Raw genomic sequence first — 21675 nt, forward strand, 5'->3', positions numbered from 1 at the left:
TACCCTACCATGCCTCCAACTTTAATTACTTGCTTAATTATCTTTAGTCAGTCTCAAAGCCTCAAGCAACTGTTATTGCTTAGATGATTAGAAAATTGCTTCCAGTTGCAAAAATCTCTTTCCTGTTGTTTCTTCTGGCAGTGATTGCAGACCGGCCTCCCCCTGTCATTCGACAGGGTCCTGTGAATCAGACTGTAGCTGTAGATGGTACTTTAGTACTGAATTGCTTGGCCACAGGCTCTTTAATGCCCACTATCCTCTGGAAAAAGGATGGGATCCTCATTTCTACCCAGGACTCTCGCATCAAGCAGTTGGATACAGGAGCATTACAGATCCGATACACTAAGGTAACTTGGATGGGCAAATGGGTTTTTTTGTTTGTTTCACTTCATTTTTTTCCAGGCACTTTTGGTGTAGTAACATCAAGAATCAATGAAATGTTAATAACTGTATGAAAACATTTGGTACTTCATGCTCTCAGCTAGTTCATTATTTATGCTTAACACCTTGGCTTATTCTGCCTAGGGCACATTATTTCAGATTTCATAAGGAAAAATGCTTTTAGGTGGTATTAATTAAGGGAATTACTTGTTACTGAAAACAGGAAGCACAACTTGTATTTCAGTAAGATGAATCCTTAAATTATTTAGGCCTTAGCACTAATAGATTAAAACGACCTAATTATTTCAAAAGTTTATAAAGAAAACCTTTGTTTAGCATAGTGAAGTAATAGAGCCATGGACACAGATTTTTCGAAACTGTTCTAAAAGTTTAAATGTACTCATTCAACAATGTAAACATAGCTTAAAATGGTTAACTACCCACCTGTCAAATACCTGGCTTCCTTAGGGAATTCTAGCAGACACCTGGTCAGTATTGCTGGTCATGCATCACACCCTGTAAAACGTTTTAAAATGTTGTTAAGTTTTAGCATATTAGCTAAAATAGCTCTGCTATCTTTTCTCTGGTTTGAAATGTAGTAATTTTTAAAAATTTGGCTGAATTCATCTCTTTACTATGTCCTCTGGAGTTTGCTGTCACCAAGTTACACTTCCCTGGAGCTTAAACCCCTTTTGAGTGCTTCCATTCAGCTCATCTGCTGAGGTTTGGACCTTGAAAGGACAGCATTTCTTTTGGGGAAACAAACTTTTCTGAAATATTATTAACTCACGTATGGACAAATAATCCAACATTCAGAACTGTTTGAGAAAAGCCCACGTAGCTTCTTTTTTGGGTCAGCTGTACAGTGAAATTTATACTAACATAGGGAACCCCACATGTACAAGTCCCTGTGCAATATTTAAGCTTTGTTTTAAGGATGATGCACTCTCCAGTGCTGCAGTCCAGATAAATTTCCAGGCATTATTTAAGTAGAAGGTTGACAGTTGCATGGGGTCTTGTCATCTGTGTTCCTTCTCATTTTGCTTGTAGGACATCTGCAGAGTAAGGAATAAATGCTACAAGAACTGGGCTTCAGTTTGTTCATTACAGTATAGGTAATATTAATTAAATTAGATCTGCAGCTTTTCCAGCTCTTCTACAAATGCCCAGAAATAAGTAGCCCTTTTCATTTTGCAGCACATGAATTTATACCTTGTAATGGAAGAAGTTTGTAGTTGAAAGTTTTTGCAGTCTAAAGACGTTTATCCATATTCACGGGGGAAAAGAGAGAGCTGTAATTACTTTTCTAGCCCACTGAGTGCCTGGTTGTTTCAAATATTTATTCTTTGCTTTTTCCACTCAGCTGGGTGACACTGGGCGGTACACCTGCATTGCTTCAACCCCAAGTGGCGAAGCTACATGGAGTGCATACATTGAGGTCCAAGGTAAATCAATTAGGGTTTCTCTGCATGGAGAAAATACATAAAGGAAATCAGGAAGTGAAACGCAGACTTTTTCTTACTCTGTCATAAATTACCAGTGCAGATGTGAACAGCATTTAGCTTACAGCTGCTTCCTGTCTATACTCAGCATTTCTCTCTCCTTTGTTAGAGTTTGGAGTCCCAGTGCAGCCACCAAGACCCACTGACCCAAACTTGATTCCTAGTGCTCCATCAAAACCTGAGGTTACAGATGTCAGCAGAAATACAGTAACACTGTCATGGCAACCTAATTTGAATTCGGGTGCAACACCAACCTCTTACATAATTGAAGCCTTCAGGTATATGAGTCTCATGTGATATCCCTGTACTTATGCATATATATGATATGCTGTTAAAGAAGCACGTGCTAACCTGCTCTTGTGTGTGTTTTATCCTCAGCCATGCATCTGGTAGCAGCTGGCAGACTGTAGCTGAAAATGTGAAAACAGAGAGTTTTGCAGTTAAAGGGCTAAAACCTAATGCAATTTATCTATTCCTTGTGAGGGCAGCTAATGCATATGGTCTGAGTGACCCAAGCCAAATATCAGATCCGGTGAAAACTCAAGGTAAGCTTCTGATACTGAACGTTTTGTGACATTGTGGCTGTTACAAGTTGACTGAGCAAAACCAGATGCAATTCTGCTATTTGTCTGTCTGTCTATCCTGACTATAATGAGCTAGATAGTAAATATAATGTTGAGACTTGCATTTGCCTATAACATAGATCCTAAAAGCTGCTTAGACAGTATATTGCATTGCCTAAGGGAACCCTAATATCTCTTACAGAAGATAGTTGCATCTTGCAGGACAGCTCTTGTTAGCAGGAGAAGTAATCTCTGATTTTTCAAGTTATCATACAAATCCTAAAATTCCTTTAAAATTATATTAATATGTCCAGTGGATCAAATGAGACTTAAGACTTAGAGAGAAACAACACATAATCTGATTTCTTCTGTATTAGGAAAAAGATGAATTTAAAATTTGAAGGAATCAAACGTCATGAGCTGTGCTTTTGAAAATAAAACAGTAGAGAAAAGCAGAGAAAAGAGACAGCTCTTACAGATAGTCAAGAGGAAGAAAAGACCTGAAAGCAGATGAAGGAATCATGTGGAATTTAACATAACTTTGTGTTCACTGTAGAAAATAAAAGATGCTTAGGATGGTGGACAGGACTTTGCAGCGTGCACTTTTCCTTGCAGATACTTTGATTCTTAAGGACAGAACCTAGACTTAGTGTGCTTTCAAAGTAAAAGTGATAGATTTTTTTTTTTTTCTACTTCTTACTGGAGAAATTGACCCATTGGCTTATTAAGAGTGCCTGTGTTATATATTTGTTTCTTTGTTTGCATAAGTAAGTAGATGTTTGTTTTTGAAAGGAAGTTCCTCAAAGGAAACAAAACATTTTTGTTTCCTGGCTTTTCATCTGTGCTGAGGTTGGTCTGAAAGCAAGACTTTCTCCTCTCCCAAGGGAAGAGAAACAACAGTTACATAGTTCCACTTTGCTGTCCTTTGTTATATATTTCTCCTGATGGGTGACAATTTCAGTGTGTGTACAGAGAGCAGAGACGCAGCCACATGAAAAATTGCACAGGTTCCTAAGTCTGTTAGAAAGGAGAGATTAAGTGACTTAGTGATTTCTGTGTTTCTGGGAGAACAGCAACACAAATTGTGCGGGCAGCCTGCAGTGTTCCTTTTAAGTCTGTTTCTCCTGCTGTGTGGTTTCATTCCTGAGATGAGAAGGGATATGAATGTGCCAAACAAACTGATCACTGTCCTAACTCTGATACACTGACTGAGGTAGAGTATTCTGTTCAGTCAGAACTGAATTGTTTGTAATGGCATGGACTAGCTTTGCTCTCCTCTGGGCATGTGGTGGACCTGAAGACTGGAGAACCACACAAAGCCTAAGTGAAAATATTAATCAATATATAAAGTTTTCTTCAATAGTAAGAAAAGTACTTGTCAAGTTCTTTAAAGTAGTTCCACTCCTCTTCCGGTATCATTTCAGTTTTGCCTAAGGTGTGGTCTAAGTTCGAAATTTTTCCAGTTCATTTTTGTCTAGAGAGTGGTATAGTCTTGTCCTAAATGCATGTTCAGACAAGGAACCTAGTCTGCTTTCATCTTTACACTTCACCAACATTAACAACAAAATGCTTAGGTGTTCTTACTGACAATTTCCATCTTGGAAGCTTGAAGATGAAACAGGGAAACCTAGGTATTTATTTTGTATTGCACAGATGTGCAAATGACTAAGCCTATTAATAGCTTAATTTGTATTGTTCATGACTCATCTTTTATGACTAGCAAAGACAGAACTAATTATTCCACTGACTTTGCAGTTACATTCTAAGCAGGGTGATATTTAGGCAACTCTCCAAACAGAAGCTTCTCTCTTTAACACTTTCAAACTTTGGGGGAAGGGTAATACTCTGATAAATGGACTGTTTGGCGGAATGTACTACATTACATGTGGATACAGCAGTGACTTGGTGGGTTTTTTGATTATTTTTTTTCAATTATTATCAGTATTCTTTGCTAATATCCCAAATTTATCACCCATTGGCTACATGCTAACCTCAGTTTTCTTCTTTAACTTTGAAGAGATGCCATCTTACAAATATGTTGACGAAATTGTATGATAGGAGTTCAAAGTGTCATAGGCTTTATATTCACAAAAGGAAACTATATTTCTGGAAAGAAATCTGTCCTCATGCTTTGCCCTAATGCAGTGCTTTTATTGTTACTTAGACAAGACCAAAAGCTGGTAAACTGAGAATATGACCACCATGCAAAACCCATGCATTACAGCTGTTGCCCTTCCATTTAATATATCAGCATCAGTCTTCTATATCAGCATTGACTGTGGTATCCAAACTTCATCTTTCAAGATAGCCTGCACATCTGCAGTGCCTTATTATATTATTTGTAGTTTTACAGAGAAAATATGCACAATTTGTGTGTACTGTCTTTGGCAGTTCTTTTAAGCATACAGGTATGGAAATTCCCAGGGTCTTCAGAGAGCCAGGACTGTTGAAGATTTCCTTTTCTTGACCAGTTAGTAGAGGAGGTCAGGCAGGGTAATAGTAGATGACAGTGAAGTTTATATAATACATTACTCTGTATCTGGAATTAGATAAATATTAAAAAAAAAAAAAAAAAAAAAAAAAAAAAAAATTACTGTAAGTAATTTTCATTAATTTCATTAATTTCCCAGGCTGTGATTTTTAGCCGTAGTCAGCATGGTAGTATGGTATTTGTTTAAAATGAAGCAATCAAAGAGAGACTTATGAAATCAGTGCAGAAACTATGTTACTCTGCTGTCCATAGTACATGTGTATTTCAGACAACCCACTAATGATTGCCCTATTTTATCCATGTCTGACAGTCATTTCATTTCAGTTAAGTATGTTTTTCAAGGGCTCTGTGTGCAGAAAATGTGTTTCCATTGTACCATTGCATATTTTGAGAGGAATTTTTCCCTTCATGCATATGAACAATTCTTTTAGCTGTAAAATAGACCAAATATCAGAAGAGCCAAACAACATCCAGCTGTGCTCTGTTTACAGCAGTCACTTGCCATCACAGAAGCTGCAGCCATGACTCATTTTTTTCTTCAGTTGTTACATTTCTTTTGTAATTAAAGCCAGTAAGTTTGTCCATTAATTTACCTGAAGAAATAGCTTCTGCTTTTGCCATTCTTTATAGGTTTACTGGTCTCTTGGAATGTGCAGTGGGTAACAGAACTTTTTCTCCTCCTAGCAGGAAAGAGTAAAGAGATGTGGTCATTACCAAAGGCTTGTAGTCATTTACCAAAGATGTCTGTGGTTATGGGTGGTGTTTTTACGTGGCATTTCCCTCCTGGTTTTGTCTGTTGAGGAAAGTGCAGTGCATTGATTTGGTACTACCTATGCATTGATGATTTATTTGGGAAAATACTTCACGTCGTTTTTTCTTACATAGTTGAAAAAGACTTTGTTGGTGGTGGCATAATTTTTTACTGATAAGTTAATTTGTGTTTACATACAATTCTTTTATCTATTGTGTATATTTATGAGAATGGAATCTTGAACTGTTACAGATGTTCCGCCAACAAGTCAAGGTGTGGATCATAAGCAGGTCCAGAGGGAACTAGGTGATGTGGTACTACATCTGCACAACCCTACCATCCTTTCTTCCTCCTCAATTGAAGTTCATTGGACTGTAAGTTCAAATTGGTATCACAGAGGTGGCTATATATACTGCTTAATTGTACTACTTGACTACAGTGGAGTCAGATTTTAGGAGGCTGTGTAGTTTGTATGATTGCAAATGTTTTTCTCTAGAATAAATGCTACATGGGCTTTGCTTTTCTGTTTCCTTAAATGTCCCTTTTTTGCTAATTTAGGCCTCAAGAAAGTGCTGTTTACAATCTGGTGAGAGTTCTAGAGTCCTCCCCTGGAAGCTGAAGATCTGATCAAAGCTTGCTTAAGTCATATCATTTGAAGGTTTTGCACTGCTTTCAATAGGAAAAGTATCAGTACCTTAATGAGAGAATGTGGGCACTTCCCTGTCTGCCAGTCACCAGTGGAGAGAAATATTGCATAATTCTGTTTAAAAGTGTTACCTCCATCCTGCATACATACTGAGAAACACACTGAAACCCATATAGCCTCATCTGAACATATGCTTTCCCATAGTGCTATGAATACACACAGAAGGGGGAGAAGAGACAGCAAGGGGAAACAGTTTTAAGATGTTGGGGTTCCCCTGACAGGAAGAAGCAGGAAATTGGCCACATGTGTAGCAAAGGAAATGGGAGAGTGAAAAAATGATGCTATAGGAGTCCTGAAGCAAGGAGAATGGGAATATAAGTAAAAAGATTCGAGTAGGCCTACAAGGTTGAGGCCTCAGTGGGAAGAAGGATTAGAAATGGCTTACGGGGGGAAACACTTGACAATTAAGATAGAAATGAAAAGAATGATCACAGGAAGCTGCAAATACCAAGCAATGGGATGGGAAAATGTAATTCGAAGAGGAGCAGTTAAAAATTAGAATGCAGACTGAACTAAAACGGGGGATAATTATTTGGGGTGCAGGAATAAATCCAAAGGGAGTGAGCTTTGAGGTCTTTTCAGGACTTCATTTGAACATGTCAACATATTGGCAGGGACAGTGCAGAAAAGCACAGGGTGTAGCGCCTGCCATGCTACGGCAGAATGTTTTGAACAGGAACAAAAGCTGCTTTGACTTTGTAGAAAAGCCCTAACCTACTGGACTTCTGGTCCATGACTCCTCAGTGCTGCAAGAATACAAATAGTATCTGCTGTGTTGAACAGTAATTACACTGTCACCTGCAGTACGGCCACCTGCAGCAGGCAATCTCCTGTTTTAGCCAATAATGATAAAAAATCTTTAAGGTTCCTAGCACGATTTTGTTTGACCTTTACTTATAGAACAACCTTTTCCTGACAGGCAGCTTTTGTCAGTCTCTTGGGTGGCCTGTGGCTTCTCTGCAGTTTCAAAAATAAGCATTACCTCAGCTTGTTTCAGCTAACACATGCATTCTTTATGGGATTATTTAAAGTGAAACGTGTTACATTTTGGAGTAAAGTAGCAAGCAAAGAGTTTTTTAAAATTTTAAGGAGATTTTTAAAAATAGGGGAAATCTGATGCACTTTAAAAATTGTTGTGTGCTTGCTTATTCATCAGAAATTGAAACCAGTAGTTAAAAGATAGTGAATGCTCCGCAAGAGAGCACTTCGACAAGATAGCTCTCTGTTTCAGCTATAGCCAAACCACACTGATTCCCACCCTTGTTTAAAGGAAGATCTTTTTCCCCATACATTTGATATAAAATTGCCTCAGTCTAAAAAGCACTCAGGACCACTGAGAATCGTATTTTTCTGCTTTTCCAAGTCTCATCTGTGTTACTACACTGAGTTTTAAGAGTTTCTTCAGAGCCCTCTCTCAAAAGAGCTCTCTCCCTCCAGCAGAGGAGCCTTCCACAGACAGGGTTGACAGGAGGGAGTGCTTGTACACGTCTGCCCTCTGACAGAGCCCAGCCTAATCACAGGCAAGGAGATACTGCCAGCTGGCTGCCCTTTAATTTCACTTTCACCAGAAGGAAGCAGGCCGGAAGCGATGCTCATTTCATGGATTTTGAGAGGCTTCCACACCTCGGGAGATTTGGCAGGCTTTCTCTTTGATCTCCATATTCATCACCCTGAGTTGTGGAGCTGTAGATCATCTGCCCTCGCCCTCCCCCCTTTCCCTCTCTGTCACTTGCACTGCTGGGCAGATTTGGGTGGGCAAAAGTCTGTCCTGTCCTGAGCTCTGTTGCTTCAGTGATGCAAAGGTTGTTCATTTCATGTACCTGGGTCATATTATACACCTCTATTATTCCCCTTTAATGCCTTCATAAATCCATGGAAACCAGCACAGTTCTACGAACATCAAACAGATTAATGCATTTGTGAATCAGGCCTGTAGTGGGGTGTAATATAAGGAGTCTTTATCTGCTTCAGCAGTGTGGTTTGGTTTGAATAAAATAAAGGGATAGTCTGAGGGCTCTGCATAGTGTCACAGACTTCATTCCTGATACACATTTGTTAAAGGATATGTTGCGTGTTCTGCTATCTTGACAGGTGGACCAGCAATCCCAGTATATACAGGGATATAAAATTCTGTACCGGCCAACGCCAGCATCCTATGGGGAGTCGGAGTGGTTAATCTTTGAAGTGAGGACTCCCACCAAAAACAGCGTTATCATTCCTGAGCTGAAGAAAGGTGTAAACTACGAAATCAAGGCCCGCCCTTTTTTTAACGAGTTTCAGGGAGCAGATAGCGAAGTGAAATTTGCAAAGACCCTGGAAGAAGGCAAGTAGGAGTCAGACTGTCTTCATCTGTCCTTTTTGAAGTAGTAGTCTGGCCTGCTTTCCTCTGATATGTTCATTATTTGATTTTGTTTGAAGTACATGCTGTTTGAGAACAGCAGTCTGCGTCAGGAGGCTGTCTTGGACTGATCATTATGTGGATTGTTTGGTGACACAGAAGTAAATATTCAGAACGATGCTTGAGAGACAGAGAGAAAGGGATGTGCAAAAATCCCCTCCAACACACAATGGGAAATGTGCTTTTTATCTTCCCTGCAGTGTGCCCTCCTCCCTGCTGAGTTCATGGTCTGGTCACAAGTGACTTCTGTCAGATTCAAGCACTTGCTAATCACTATCTTGAGTAGATAGCAGACACAGCAGAAATCATCAAAGCACTATAGCTGGGGGAATGGAAACCACATTTTTAGAAGGCTTTTATATCTGGATCAATCAGTAAGACGAAATGAAGAGATGAATGAGGGCAACAGATACAGTGGACTAAATTATGTGTTTCCATCTCATACATGTGCTAAAAAGAAAAGGCTCATGAAGTTTTGGGGTTTTTTTTGTTCCTGCTCAGACAGAAAGAGTATGCAAGATGGCAAATGCCTCTGAATAGGGATTTTGGTGCCTCTGGTGGGATGTGCAACCTTTTCCCTTCTCTCTTCCCTCCCCACTGTAAATGCCACATAGCTCTGGTTTATTTGTTCAAGTGGTTCAAGAGGTATGCATACCCACATTAATCTTAAGCATCAGCTAAGCATCCAGTTTTACAAAGACTAGATCAAAGTAAAAACTAATTATTATTACAAATGTCCTGATTTTAGTAAGTTTTCTATTAATAATCATTATTTGCACAAAAGAGGGACTGAGATTTAGCATTCTGTTGGGGTCAGTTTTACAGACTTTTACAAAAGCACTGATCCTAGTTGAGTTGATTTGAGAGTAATTTGGTGCTTGGGACAGTGACATTCAGGTAATGGGTGACAGTCTGGGCAGTCTGGTGACAAGTGTGGCTTTTCCTGTCCCTCACAGCAAGACTGCAGCAGAACTCGAGCATACTTGCAGTTCCACATCACTTTCCTTCTGTGTCATTTTATCTTGTGGGCAAGAAATGCCCTCAGTGAAGGGTGAGGCACAAAATAATGCATTTGTGTAGCCCAGAAACCCTCTTCCTCTTAAAAAGCTCACCTGAGTGTGTGATGAACTTCATGGTCCAATCCTTCTTTCCAAACAAACAGCTCCTAGTGCTCCACCTCAGAGCGTTTCAGTAACTAAGAACGATGGGAACGGGACAGCAATTGTGGTCACCTGGCAGCCACCCCCCGAGGACAACCAGAACGGGATGGTTCAAGAATATAAGGTACTGCTGGTATGCCTTGATACCCCGGCAGGGAGGTGGGTTTTGGCCAGGTAGTCACAGATTAGATTGTTCGTGGATGCCTGGCTCCATCTAGTGGTTAGTCACAGCAAATGAGATAGAAAATCACTTCTTTGACTCAAGCTCCATATTTAGTAATTTTGTTTAGATGGTAGCAAGCAATTAAAACAGCCTCCATAAATCAAAGCCATGGGTCAACACTCTTAATTAAAAAAACCTACCTTCTTGCCTTCATTATAAATTGAGAAATACAGACACAAATAGAGAGGGAACCATTCCTATTTGAGAACCATTTTGGCGGAGGTAATAAATATAAATAGGCTTTATGAGTTGAAAAGCTCAGGGATAATAATTAACAGTGTTAGGATCTGAGTATATTATGCGTAACAGAGTAGTTAAGTGTAAAACATTCAGGGTAAGAATGTGCTTGTATACAAAAATACAGAATAGAATATATCAGCATATAGAAGTTTTTCTTTCACAGCTCTCATTTAACAAATTTTGAGTACATTATAAAATATTTATTATTTGATGTTTGTTCAGCAACGCACTCTATTTGGTTTTGGTTCAAATTGTGTGGTAATTTACAAAGCAAAATGAAGCTTTTTTTCTCTAAGCAAGCTACAGATGTTTATAAAGTCTAGTTGTGGATATCATGTAAGCTGTATAGCCACTGAGAGGCAGAATTCTTGGTTTCAGTCTCCTGTGAATGTGCATTATAGAGGAAATTTGTAAAATTACAATGTCTTGGGTATTTTTTTCAGGTTAAAGCACTGTTATAGACATATATTCTTAGCCATCAAAACTCATTCTGCTTTTTTTTTCTTCCCTCTGTACCAAAGGGAAAGAGAAGAAATCACTAAGCTTCATGGTCAATTTAGAACAATAAAATGCCTTTCAAAATCTGGTCAGCTGTTAAGAAAATCAGTTTATGGCTTAGTTTCAGATATGCAATGTAACTGGAAAAAAATACTTGCAAAGTTATTTTTTTTAAAGATAGACCTTGAGGTGAAAAGATGGAATTATTTCCATAAAGAAACTGCGTCAGAGGAATGTTAAGTTTGTAAGGGCAAAACAATAAAAGTCAGGGAATTCCTATTTCCTAGAGGATGTAGTACCAATTGTACTTCCTAGCATTCAGAGGTAATAGTTTATCAAGCGTAGGAGCAAATGCCTGATAGTGCTTGTGTAGCAGTAGATGGCACAGTGGCATGTCAGAGATACATATGTTGTAGGGAAGCCATTATTTTCCTTTGTGCTTTTCATTATAGACAGAAAACAGACGGATATATGTGTAATTGCTATTTAAATTACTATAGGTATTTAACATTTTTCTCTAAAAAGTAAACGCAGAACTGATGTGTTACAATCAAGAACTAATAACAAACCAAAACCAAACAGAAGTCTGTTAAAATTTTCTTGCTTTCTTTCCTATTTGTTTTTCTCTCTCTGGTGTTTTCTTCCAGAAAATAAGATACACATATGGGAGAAAATTCTTTGTTTTCGCAGCAACTTGGATCTAAGGCAAGAGTGTAGCTTCTGCAATTAAAGGAAAAAGTAAATAGGAAGGAGATTAACATCTTAATGGAAGAAATGTCAGTAACACACACAGAGGAAGCCAGAAATTCAGATCAGCAGAAGTCATTCCCTCTTTCCCTAGCAGAAGTTAAAAATTCTCTTGTTAGTTGATTCTTTCTTCACTTAGGTTGATGTTATAATGTGCGTTCCCTCTTCTTTCATAGCGTACTGGAAGTTTTTTTTGTTTTCACTTTACCTATTCAGGTATACAACCAAATACAGTATGGCAAGTATGGAACAACCTCATGTTCAAACTAACTTGTCTTGTTTTCTTACTTGCTCTATGTATTTGAGTGCCTAAGAATGAAAGATTTTTATTAATTAGTAGTGCATAGTTAGAATTATATAATAAGTTATTTTTATTTTTTGCACATTGACCATTATGCAAGGTGGCAGGAACAATTCTTATGAAAATTACATCAGTCAAAATATAGTTTTAAATCTTTTTTTCTTCATATTATCAAGTTCCTATTTATATAAGAACATTTTCATGGACCATCCTTTGGTATTTTAAGAGCAATATTACTACGAATTATACTACTACTATTGACTAAAACAGTCTCTGCTTAGTATCAAAGTATAAAAAAGAGTCTATCTTCTTTTTATCTTTCTAACCTGCCCTGCAGAAGCAGTAATATATATGCCGTGCTGGGATTCTATTTCAAACGAGCTTAAAATGCATTTCAGATCTTCACAGTGTCCCACTAGCCTTGTTTCAGTCTCTGGCATCCAGAGAAGGAAAAGAGTCTTACAATGTCCTGAAGGTGAAATAAAATTTCCAGTGTCCAGGCAGAAAGGGCTCTACAGAAAGGGCCCTAGCAATTGTTGAGTACATGAAATTCTAGCTGTGGAAATCTCCACAGCAGCAGAATTGCACAAGGGATTAAGAGCAGCTAGTTGAGTACTAAATCTTTCAGGAGCTCCATATGTCAAAAGCAAAATCTTGCCTCCTGTGTACAGTCAGCAAAGGTTCAGAAATGCTGCTGCTTTCAGGAAAGTTTGTTTCTTTATGGATAGGGCACTGGATTTAAGTAATTGAAAATTTTGGATAATTATTCCTAGTTGAGCACTACTTTTGTGGAAAGGGAATAAAAAGGGAATCAACACAGCTTTATAATTTAATAGCATTTAATAGCATAATTTAATTGCTTTAATAGCAGTTAGGGGTTCAGTCATACTCTTAAAAGCATTCGCCACATCAACGGTGCAGGCCTAAAGAGGTAAAAATACCTAATCACATAGTTTCACTCAATCATTTAATATCACTAATGTAATTTATAAAGTGGTGAATTGAAGTCAGTGAACCTGTGTCCTGATCTCAAACAGAAAATGAGATCTGGTATTATGCCATTACCTTTCAATAGCAAAATGGCATATTAATCAATCCTTGCCTCTTGCTGCCATTCCTTCAAATTTTATTTTTTTTTTTTTAATAAAAAAAAAAAGGAAGTAATGTTTAGATTCCAGCAAGATAGCAGGTCACTTTTGACATGTGATGACAGACTTGCCCTTCCACTTGAATGAAGAAAGCCTTGCTTGACGAATGGTTCCTGAACTAGAGAATTTCAAGTTCAGTTAACTGAATGTTCTTGCTTTGCTGTTTATGAGAATGCTTCTTGGCTACAGAGCTTCCCTTATTTGTTACATGTTCCTAATGCTTTTAGTTTTATTAGCACTGATGTCACTGCTTGAACTGTAGATGAATTACTGTAAACCTATCAAATAATTTTAGTAGTTGGAGCTGCTCTTTGGAACAAGAAATATCTTTTCAGTATTCATGCTGTGGCTAGAACAGCAGTTTATGTCTGAAGATATTAGAGTAGAGAAAAATCATAAACTTCTTCATCTAGCAGAAGAGAACGTGTCATCCTGTCTATTTATCCTTTGATGTTGAATTTTGAACATTTCTGCATAACACACTCTTCTTTGCAGGTTTGGTGTCTTGGCAATGAAAGTCGATACCATATAAACAAGACAGTAGATGGTTCCACCTTTTCTGTAGTCATCCCCTCCCTAGTTCCTGGTATTCGATATAGTGTGGAGGTGGCAGCAAGTACTGGGGCAGGACCTGGAGTGAAAAGTGATCCCCAGTTTATCCAATTAGGTAAGTCTGCTGGTAATCCCAGCCATTGGTTTCAATGATCTTTGTTTGTTTGCTTTTGTCTTTTATGGTTGCAGAAACACTTTCCAGACAAGTGAAATAGATGTTGTTACTTGATCTCTGGAATAGCAGGATTTGGCATTTCTGGTTTTAAATTTGCCTTAGAATTGCATTCTAAAAATGAGATATAACAACAGAAGTTTAATTTCCCCTTTCAGTAGTCCATTTTGGGTTTTGATTTTTCAAAGTAAATTTTTGCACTTAAGACTGGTATAATAAACCATGTATGGGAGTATGAATCACTAAGTATTGTTTCACTTTAGGTTAAGGATATAATTTGTCTTTACCAAATTTTATCTTTCTTAATTGAAGCAAAAAAAAAAAAAACAACCCAAACAAGAGCATGATAAAATTAGGCACAGTAAATATCAAGTCTGTGAAAGCTAGTGAATAAACACAGGTACAGGAAAAAAAGTTATTCAGATGATTTACAACAGTCTTGACCTCCTAACTTCATTTATACCAAGCATCTCTCTGCCATGAGTACAGATCAGGGACATTGTTCCTGGATATACCTGAAACAAATGGATCTTATTAGTTATTTGAAGTAGTTTTAGTATAGTCATCTGCTGCTTTACCAGTATGCCTTCATCAAAATACATTATCATTACATTTTATATTTGTGAAAACAAACTCAACATGTTGCTTTGGACTTTTTTTCCTGTCTATCTCTGTATCATTAGTAGATTTTTCTTCTTATTTAAAAATCTTTAATTACTGCATGTGAAAAGAAAACAACTAATATATTCTCCAGAAAATTACATATATGTTTCATTGGCTACTAAACTAAAGGTCATATTTAACTTTTACAGGAATATGATTCCCAATTACCTTAGTACAGATTTTACAAACAAAATTACACACAATCTATATGATATTCCACTAATATGTGCAAAACCTCTTAGTTATTTGTTGGACTGTTCCTTCCTTCCTGCAGCCAACTTCCTTTCACAGCTTCCTTGTAGCCAGCTTTCCAGTCAAGGTCAAGTTTGTTCTGTACAGCTTGGATTTTGAAAATTTTAATTACTGAGGTTTATGGGGTTTAAAATAGTGGCGTAGCCTTGATATTCAAAGCCAAAAACTTCATAACCACTTTTTTTTTTTTTTTTTCCCCTCTGGTGATAAGCAAATGCTAAATGAAGGTGAAATTTATAATGGAATTTAATCACTTCAGGGCTTTGGTAAGTGGGAAAAGAAACAGATGAGGTTCTGCCAGGGCAAAATTTTTGCCTGCTTCTGGGGTCCTGGCCTCTACTGTCACTACATTAGAAAGAGTGGAGCAATCACACACACACCAGAGGATGTTCAAAAGTGTAAGTTGGCAGAATCCATTTATTTCCCCACCGCTGTGTTTTGCTTCCATAGCCTTTACTGCTTACTTCTTGTTAAGTGGCATGGGTAAATCTACATACACTCAAACTCCCATAACCATGTTTCACTGCAAAGACCTGGGGTCTTGTGGAGATCCACACTAGAAGCAGCACAAGGAAGCATCTAGAAAGTGTTGCAGTTCTTTCATCAGCTGGAGGAGGCTGCTGAAATGTAGCACTTAAATTTATGAGCAGTACCTTTTAGTAGCACAGATCAGCCTAAAACCATCAAGGCAGAAGAACGGCTGCAGTTTAGCAAACTCTACCCTGTGATACAAGTTCTCCTGCAGCCCCCGCAAGGAATCAGATTCTTAGTTCTTGGAAGTGCTCCCAGCAGGGGGGTGGAGCAGACACTGGAGTTTTCTGGTAGCGCTTCAGAAGAAAGAAAATTAATTTGTTGATGTCATCAACTGGCACTTTTCACCAGCAATAAATTAGATGGTTTCAGGGAGAGGGAAGGGAGGCCAGGGAAGGGGAGAACAGAGGACTAAGGATGCCTTCTAGAAGGTTTGAAAGAGTCCTCATTCCCTGTACATCAATCCTCTAGGAACTGTGTTGCCACTGACAACTTAAAGTTTCTACATTTCTGTCACTGATCCCGACTAGTCCTTCAGGAACTTTTTTCCTGATATCTGAATTAGTACAATCCTTATATTTTTAAAACCGATCAAGAATTCTGTGCAGAGAAACAGGATTTGCTATGCGATTTAGAAATCAACTTATTGTTTTCTCCCCTAATCTTTTCATTGAAATCATAATTTTCATTTAAAATTTAGTGTGTTTGTCTTACAAAAATGTGAGACTAGGTTGTGGGTTGCTCTAGAGCATCCAAAAAGAGGCTTTTTTCCTCAGTGTAGCCTGCTCTCTTGCACAACCTTGTATTTGAGACTGTGTGCTCTGTAAGGTGGTCCTAGGTTTGTGGCTGAGAAATGGGCAGAGTTTCAGCCAGGTGGGCGACAAGATGAAGCTTCATCTCTTGGGGACCACCTACCAGAAGGAGAGGGGAGGACAAGAGAAATTGGATTTCCTGAGAGCTGAAGCGTGCAGTTGCAGTCCCATGCATCAGCTGAGCTGTGATAACTGACCTTTTGCACACACTTAACCTGTTACAAAGACAGATACAAATTGTAAGCTCAAAGCTCTTTCATTTTCCATGTCTTAGCGAACATGAAGCAGCTCACTGAGCTGCAGTGCCCCAGACTTCCCATGCCACCTGGGACAAACCAATCATATACTTGATTGTTAATAACAAAAATCGCCTTTTGGTATTTAAAATCATGAGATCAACTGAAAAATCATGTGTCTTCTTAAAAAATTCCCCTTGGGGCTTCTGATTTTTTCTCTTGATTTTTAAATGACCTTTTAATTCTTTCTGTAGAACTCCAAGGGCTGTAAAACCATTTACGTGTTAATTTTAGAAGTTATTTTTTACATAAAGAAAGACTGCAAGAGCTTTGGTGTTAAAGAAAATAAATTTTATTTCATGAGAGCTAGCCACAGCTCACTATATTGTGCTTATAATACTATGGTGTGGAGAAGAAATTAGAGAATTTTGATAAAACATTTTTTCTCGTCACAAAACAACTTTAGGACATCGGTAACAAAAATGGTAAGAATTATCACACAAAATTTTTGCTGAGCTCCAGCCTCAGTTTTGTACAGTGATGGGACACAACCAAGCAGAGCTCAAGCAGTATTAACTATTCTTGTTGTCAATTAAGTAGTGAAACCGGACCATAATGCAACATATTTTGTTCAGGATATCAACTCTGAGAAGCTCCTTAACTGCAGTTAATATTACTCTTAAATTTATTATTTGTATGAATGTATGTTATGCAGTTATTTGATGTCTGCACAATTATTATGAACATGGAGCGCATTATTCAAGCAGCGGATGTCTCACGTGTACAAAACATTGTAAAGTCTCATTGAATCTTTCTTATTCTAATTGCTTCATTTAGGAGGTGTGATTTATGAACTAGGTAGCATGCCTTCAGGGTTTTATTCTGTCAGCCCTTCAAGCATTTCTGTATAAAGGTTGGGGGTTTTTTTGTTGATATTTTTCTCTTGTGGCCTGAAAATGATCAGAAGAAAGTAAGATCTTTTCCCCTCAGAGCAAGCCCTTCCAAAACAGTTCTGTGCTCTCTCCTCAAACTGTATAACTGCAAAACTGATATTTTCCAGTTTTAGAAATGTGTATCATTAGAAATGAGACAAAATAGCATATTCTTAACCTGGTAATATTTTACTAAATAATCTTCATATTGCATCATGCACATGTATTTGAGGAAAAACTCAGACATTACATTGCAGATTCCAGGTGTTTTTCAAGTTCTGTCAACAAAATTTCTTCCTTACTTCTTCCTTTACATTTTTTATGCTAAATGAGACAGGATGATCTCTGAGGTCCCTTCCAACCCAGCCAATTCTGATTCTATGAAATGTACAGTGCCATAGGTTGTACACATACAGGGCAAAGTTAAGGTTGCTTGAACACCTGTGAACCTGGAATTTCATTGTTTTTTTGAGTCTTTGGCATTCCAATATTAAGTGTAAAATAGTATTACAGTTCACACCTTCAAATGTTAGTTTTATGTTGTTGCTATTATTAATATTTAACATTTGAAATTTAGATGTCTCGGTTCTTTTCGATGTAAATTCTAATGAGTTTTCATTGAAGTTTGAAACTTGGAGCTTGAAGAGTCAGATCACATAACCTGTGAGCAATAGCCATAGCAACATGATCTGTGATTAAAAAGAAGGCTCTTATCTTGGGGAGGAAGAAGAAGAAGAAGGGATGAGTCACTGTGATAATATGCTGGTTTCAGGGAGTTGTGGGATCAGCCTGCTCCAACAACTCTGAGGCATTTTCAAGTACATCAAATGCTGCGGCTGCTGCTCTGGCAGCAAGATGCTCTCTGCTGTAGGATGTTTATGTTCACTTATTATTTTGGCACATCTCCCTGTGGAGTGCAAGCAGGAACAGGAATGTTGATTATGAACCGTTTATATCTCAGTCAAAGCTTCCAGAAATTTGCTGAGATGAAGAAAAAGTACTTTTTTAATTCAAGAGCTTTTTTCCTGGTGGATCAGTCAGGATCTCACAGGACTATCATGGCATGGGAAGATACCCTTCTCAAAAAAAAGGCATCAGTGATACTCTTTCCGAAAATTTTTAGTAATGTGGGCTTTGCTATATTTCATTTTCTTTGCTTTATGTTTAGCTTACCTTCTATTTTTGAATTATAAGAGGAGTGGGACATGGGTCAAATGTGGCCTCTTGAAAGCCCTCCTTCTTCTTTTCTATGATGCTGCTTATGTGACTGCATTAACATATATGCACTTTTCAATGTTTGTGTAAATATATACCAGCTAATTTAATATAATGGCTCTGACAGTCCACCCATGTGTAGCGTGCCATAAACCTAGTTTATTATGCTATTCTCAAGCTTGCAATATCTAGCAAAATAATAGCATGAAATGAATCTAAACTAAAAGTTAAAACAGTGGGTATTCAAAGAGATTCTTCAGTATTTTATAATCTTCAGACATGCGTTGAGCAATATGAAATGTTCCAATATATATAGAAGTACGCTCCTTCTGTATGGCTGAATTATTGACATGTTCAAAAATCATTCTTATTTAGCTTCTATGCTTTGATTGTTCCTCACCCCCTAGATTTATTGTTTTAAATATACATATATGTTTAAAGGATTTGAAAAAAAAATACTTACCAGTCTTATTTATTCAGGAGCATAGATTCCCCTGAAATCTTTTGTTGTATTCCATTAAGATGTGAGAGGTAATGTAGCTGTTTAAAAATACAGAAATAGTAGGCTTACTCACTTTGAAAAAAGTGATGGTGCAACTTTTCATATCTTAATATGGCCTCAGCTGCGAAGAGACAGAAGATGAGATAGCGAGTGACAGATTTAATTCATTGGTCACAGTATACTTTATACGTTTAAGCCCATCCAGACACTTCTGTGGAACTCCACTTGGCTGTCTCCATAAAATATGAAGCAACCCATCTTAACCTTGCACAAATAGGCATGAAATCTATAAACCCAGCAGACACAAAGGGTATGTTAGTAAGGAGAGAATGAGTCTGCCTGGTGAACTTTCAGGCTAGGCAATGCACTTAGGATCACAGAAGATAAAGGACCCTGAAATATGGAATATTTCCAGCAAGTTAGCAGTCAAAGTCAGTGGTGATTCCTTGGCTTGGTATTTGACTTTGATGTTGCAAAAATTGAAAACTGGATTTCTTCACTGGAAGAAGCTCTTACCAATTTAAACATTTCCCATTTGAAAAGATATCCTTTTCCAGGGAAAGTTTTTTATTTGCATGGTTTATAGTGATTCCATCTCCTAGTTATATTACATTTTCTTTTAGACTTATTTTGGAATAACACGAGACATGTCATCATTAAAAAAAAAAAAAAATAAAAGAATATATTCTCTGCTTAGTCCATAAGGAAAAGTTACTGTTTTTTAAGTAAACAGATTTTCATTTCTTACACAGTTTATACTAATAGAATTAAAAACAGTTCTTTTCTTCGTAAAACACTAATCTGTCATTCTGAGTCTGATGTCACTGCTCATAGTAAAAAGCAACTAACTGTTGGATTTACAGAACAGTAAGAATGGGTATTTCAGAGATAAAGCCATGGAATATGTAAAGCAATATCCACTCTGAGTAAAGGTTTTGAATTCTTGCCTTCACCCTGTGCAGAAATGAAATTTCCAGTAAGCATTCACTGTAGTGGTAAAAAATGAGGAAGGCCATATTTTATCTTGGAGTTGTTTCATTTCAGTTTGGAAAACACTGGTCACTGACTGAATATTCTTACTGCTCTTTCTAGGAGGTTCTTGCAAAAGTTCAATACAGAAAGAGCAGAAAGGACTGATTCTTATAGGTGCTTTCTCTAGTAAAAAACAAAAAAACAAAACCAAAAACCAAACAGATGAAAAATGTGTGGGAAAATGTTTTTTGTTTTGATGTGAAATTTTTAAAGGATAACCTGTTTTTTAAAAGTTCTGCTTCTTCAGTAATAATGAGACTGCTTAACTATTTTTATCAATTCATAACTCCTATTTTAGCTATCCTTTAGCTGTTCTGTCTATGTCAGGAGGGCCGAATTGGTTATTTTGTACTTTTGCATCTTTACGTACCTTGAATATTCAGTGTTTTTTAACTGAGGTCAAAGTAAGACAATGCAAAGAGTACATTAGACTGTGTAATGCAAGAGTTAAGTCATAAGTCAGGAACTGGTGAATTAAAACATGTCCCTCAATATTGACCTCATGTAAATACCCTTTGAACTTAGAATTCTTTGGTGATATTCAGTCATGAGAATGGATATCTGTGTAGCTGACTTCCAGCCATTAGTAGAACTAATAAAAAGTACTACACATTTCATATCTGAGCATTCTTCTACTTGCTACGTTCTTTACAGACTCTGAATAAGCTTCTGAAGCTGGTGTTGCTTTGCTAAAATAAATACCAGTCACCAAGTTTGAAATTTATGAGGCTAACTTTCTACTTGTATAGAATGTAAACAGTCAAAAGTCAGTCAAGTTGGAGATACTTGTCTTGTATGGAAAACAAACAGTTTCTATTTAGACCTGTAAAGAGACACTTTGAAGAACAGTTTGAATGATTTGATTTTGAAAAAATGTCAGTTCCTTTTATTTTGCCTTTTACAGCTGCTTATTCAAATTAATTGGCTCTTTTGGGTGTCTCTTTTTCAGATTCTCATGGAAACCCTGTGTCTTCAGAAGATCAAGTCAGTTTAGCCCAGCAGATTTCTGATGTAGTAAAGCAGCCTGCCTTCATTGCTGGAATTGGTGCAGCCTGCTGGATTATCCTTATGGTCTTCAGCATCTGGTTGTATCGTCACAGGAAGAAGCGAAATGGACTCTCGAGTACTTACGCTGGTATCAGAAAAGGTGCCATTTTATTTATTTCAAGCCACTGGCTGCTGAATGACTGCTCACTGGCTATTTACTTCGTTGTAAACACTTCATTCTCTTGGTCTTCTAAGACTTGATGATTAGGAATTACCAACTTCAGTCCTTTCAGGAAGCGTGGAACAGGAGCCAATGCAGAAAGCAGCAAAATTTACATAATGTGTTAAACCTGGCTTTAATGCCTTTAGCAAGGTACCAGGACTAGCTGTTCATAAAAGTACTCCTACAAAGGAGAAATGTCACGATGGTTCTCAGGATGGGAGCTTCCAATATGCTCTTGCTACCTGACACACTTTACCATCTGGAAAGGAGCCAAGGGGATTGCAGTCCATTGTCCCTCCTCTTCAGTCTTTTGCTTGCTGCTAAGAATACTAACAGTGGTGTACATTACAGTAACACTTTTGGTGCGTATACTTGAGTTCCAGGGTACTGTGGTGAAGTGGCCATTTGCAAAAGCACAACAGTCAATAATACTTTCCAAGGCTCTTTTCATAAAGGC

At 37.6% G+C, this 21675-nt stretch overlaps 1 protein-coding gene across 1 annotated transcript in view; it reads left to right on the forward strand.

The window, feature by feature from the left end:
* Positions 1-21675, forward strand: part of ROBO1 (roundabout guidance receptor 1) — a 289711-nt gene that overhangs the window by 233136 nt on the left and 34900 nt on the right. Inside the window, exons 10-18 of the mRNA XM_030447251.1 lie at positions 142-347; positions 1745-1826; positions 1993-2161; positions 2262-2428; positions 5941-6062; positions 8486-8717; positions 9955-10076; positions 13605-13776; positions 20958-21155. Coding sequence (XP_030303111.1) covers positions 142-347; positions 1745-1826; positions 1993-2161; positions 2262-2428; positions 5941-6062; positions 8486-8717; positions 9955-10076; positions 13605-13776; positions 20958-21155 — 1470 coding nt within the window. The remainder of the gene's footprint in view (positions 1-141; positions 348-1744; positions 1827-1992; positions 2162-2261; positions 2429-5940; positions 6063-8485; positions 8718-9954; positions 10077-13604; positions 13777-20957; positions 21156-21675) is intronic.

Source organism: Calypte anna, chromosome 1, assembly GCF_003957555.1.
Source record: "Calypte anna isolate BGI_N300 chromosome 1, bCalAnn1_v1.p, whole genome shotgun sequence".
NCBI classification, from domain to species: Eukaryota; Metazoa; Chordata; class Aves; order Apodiformes; family Trochilidae; genus Calypte; species Calypte anna.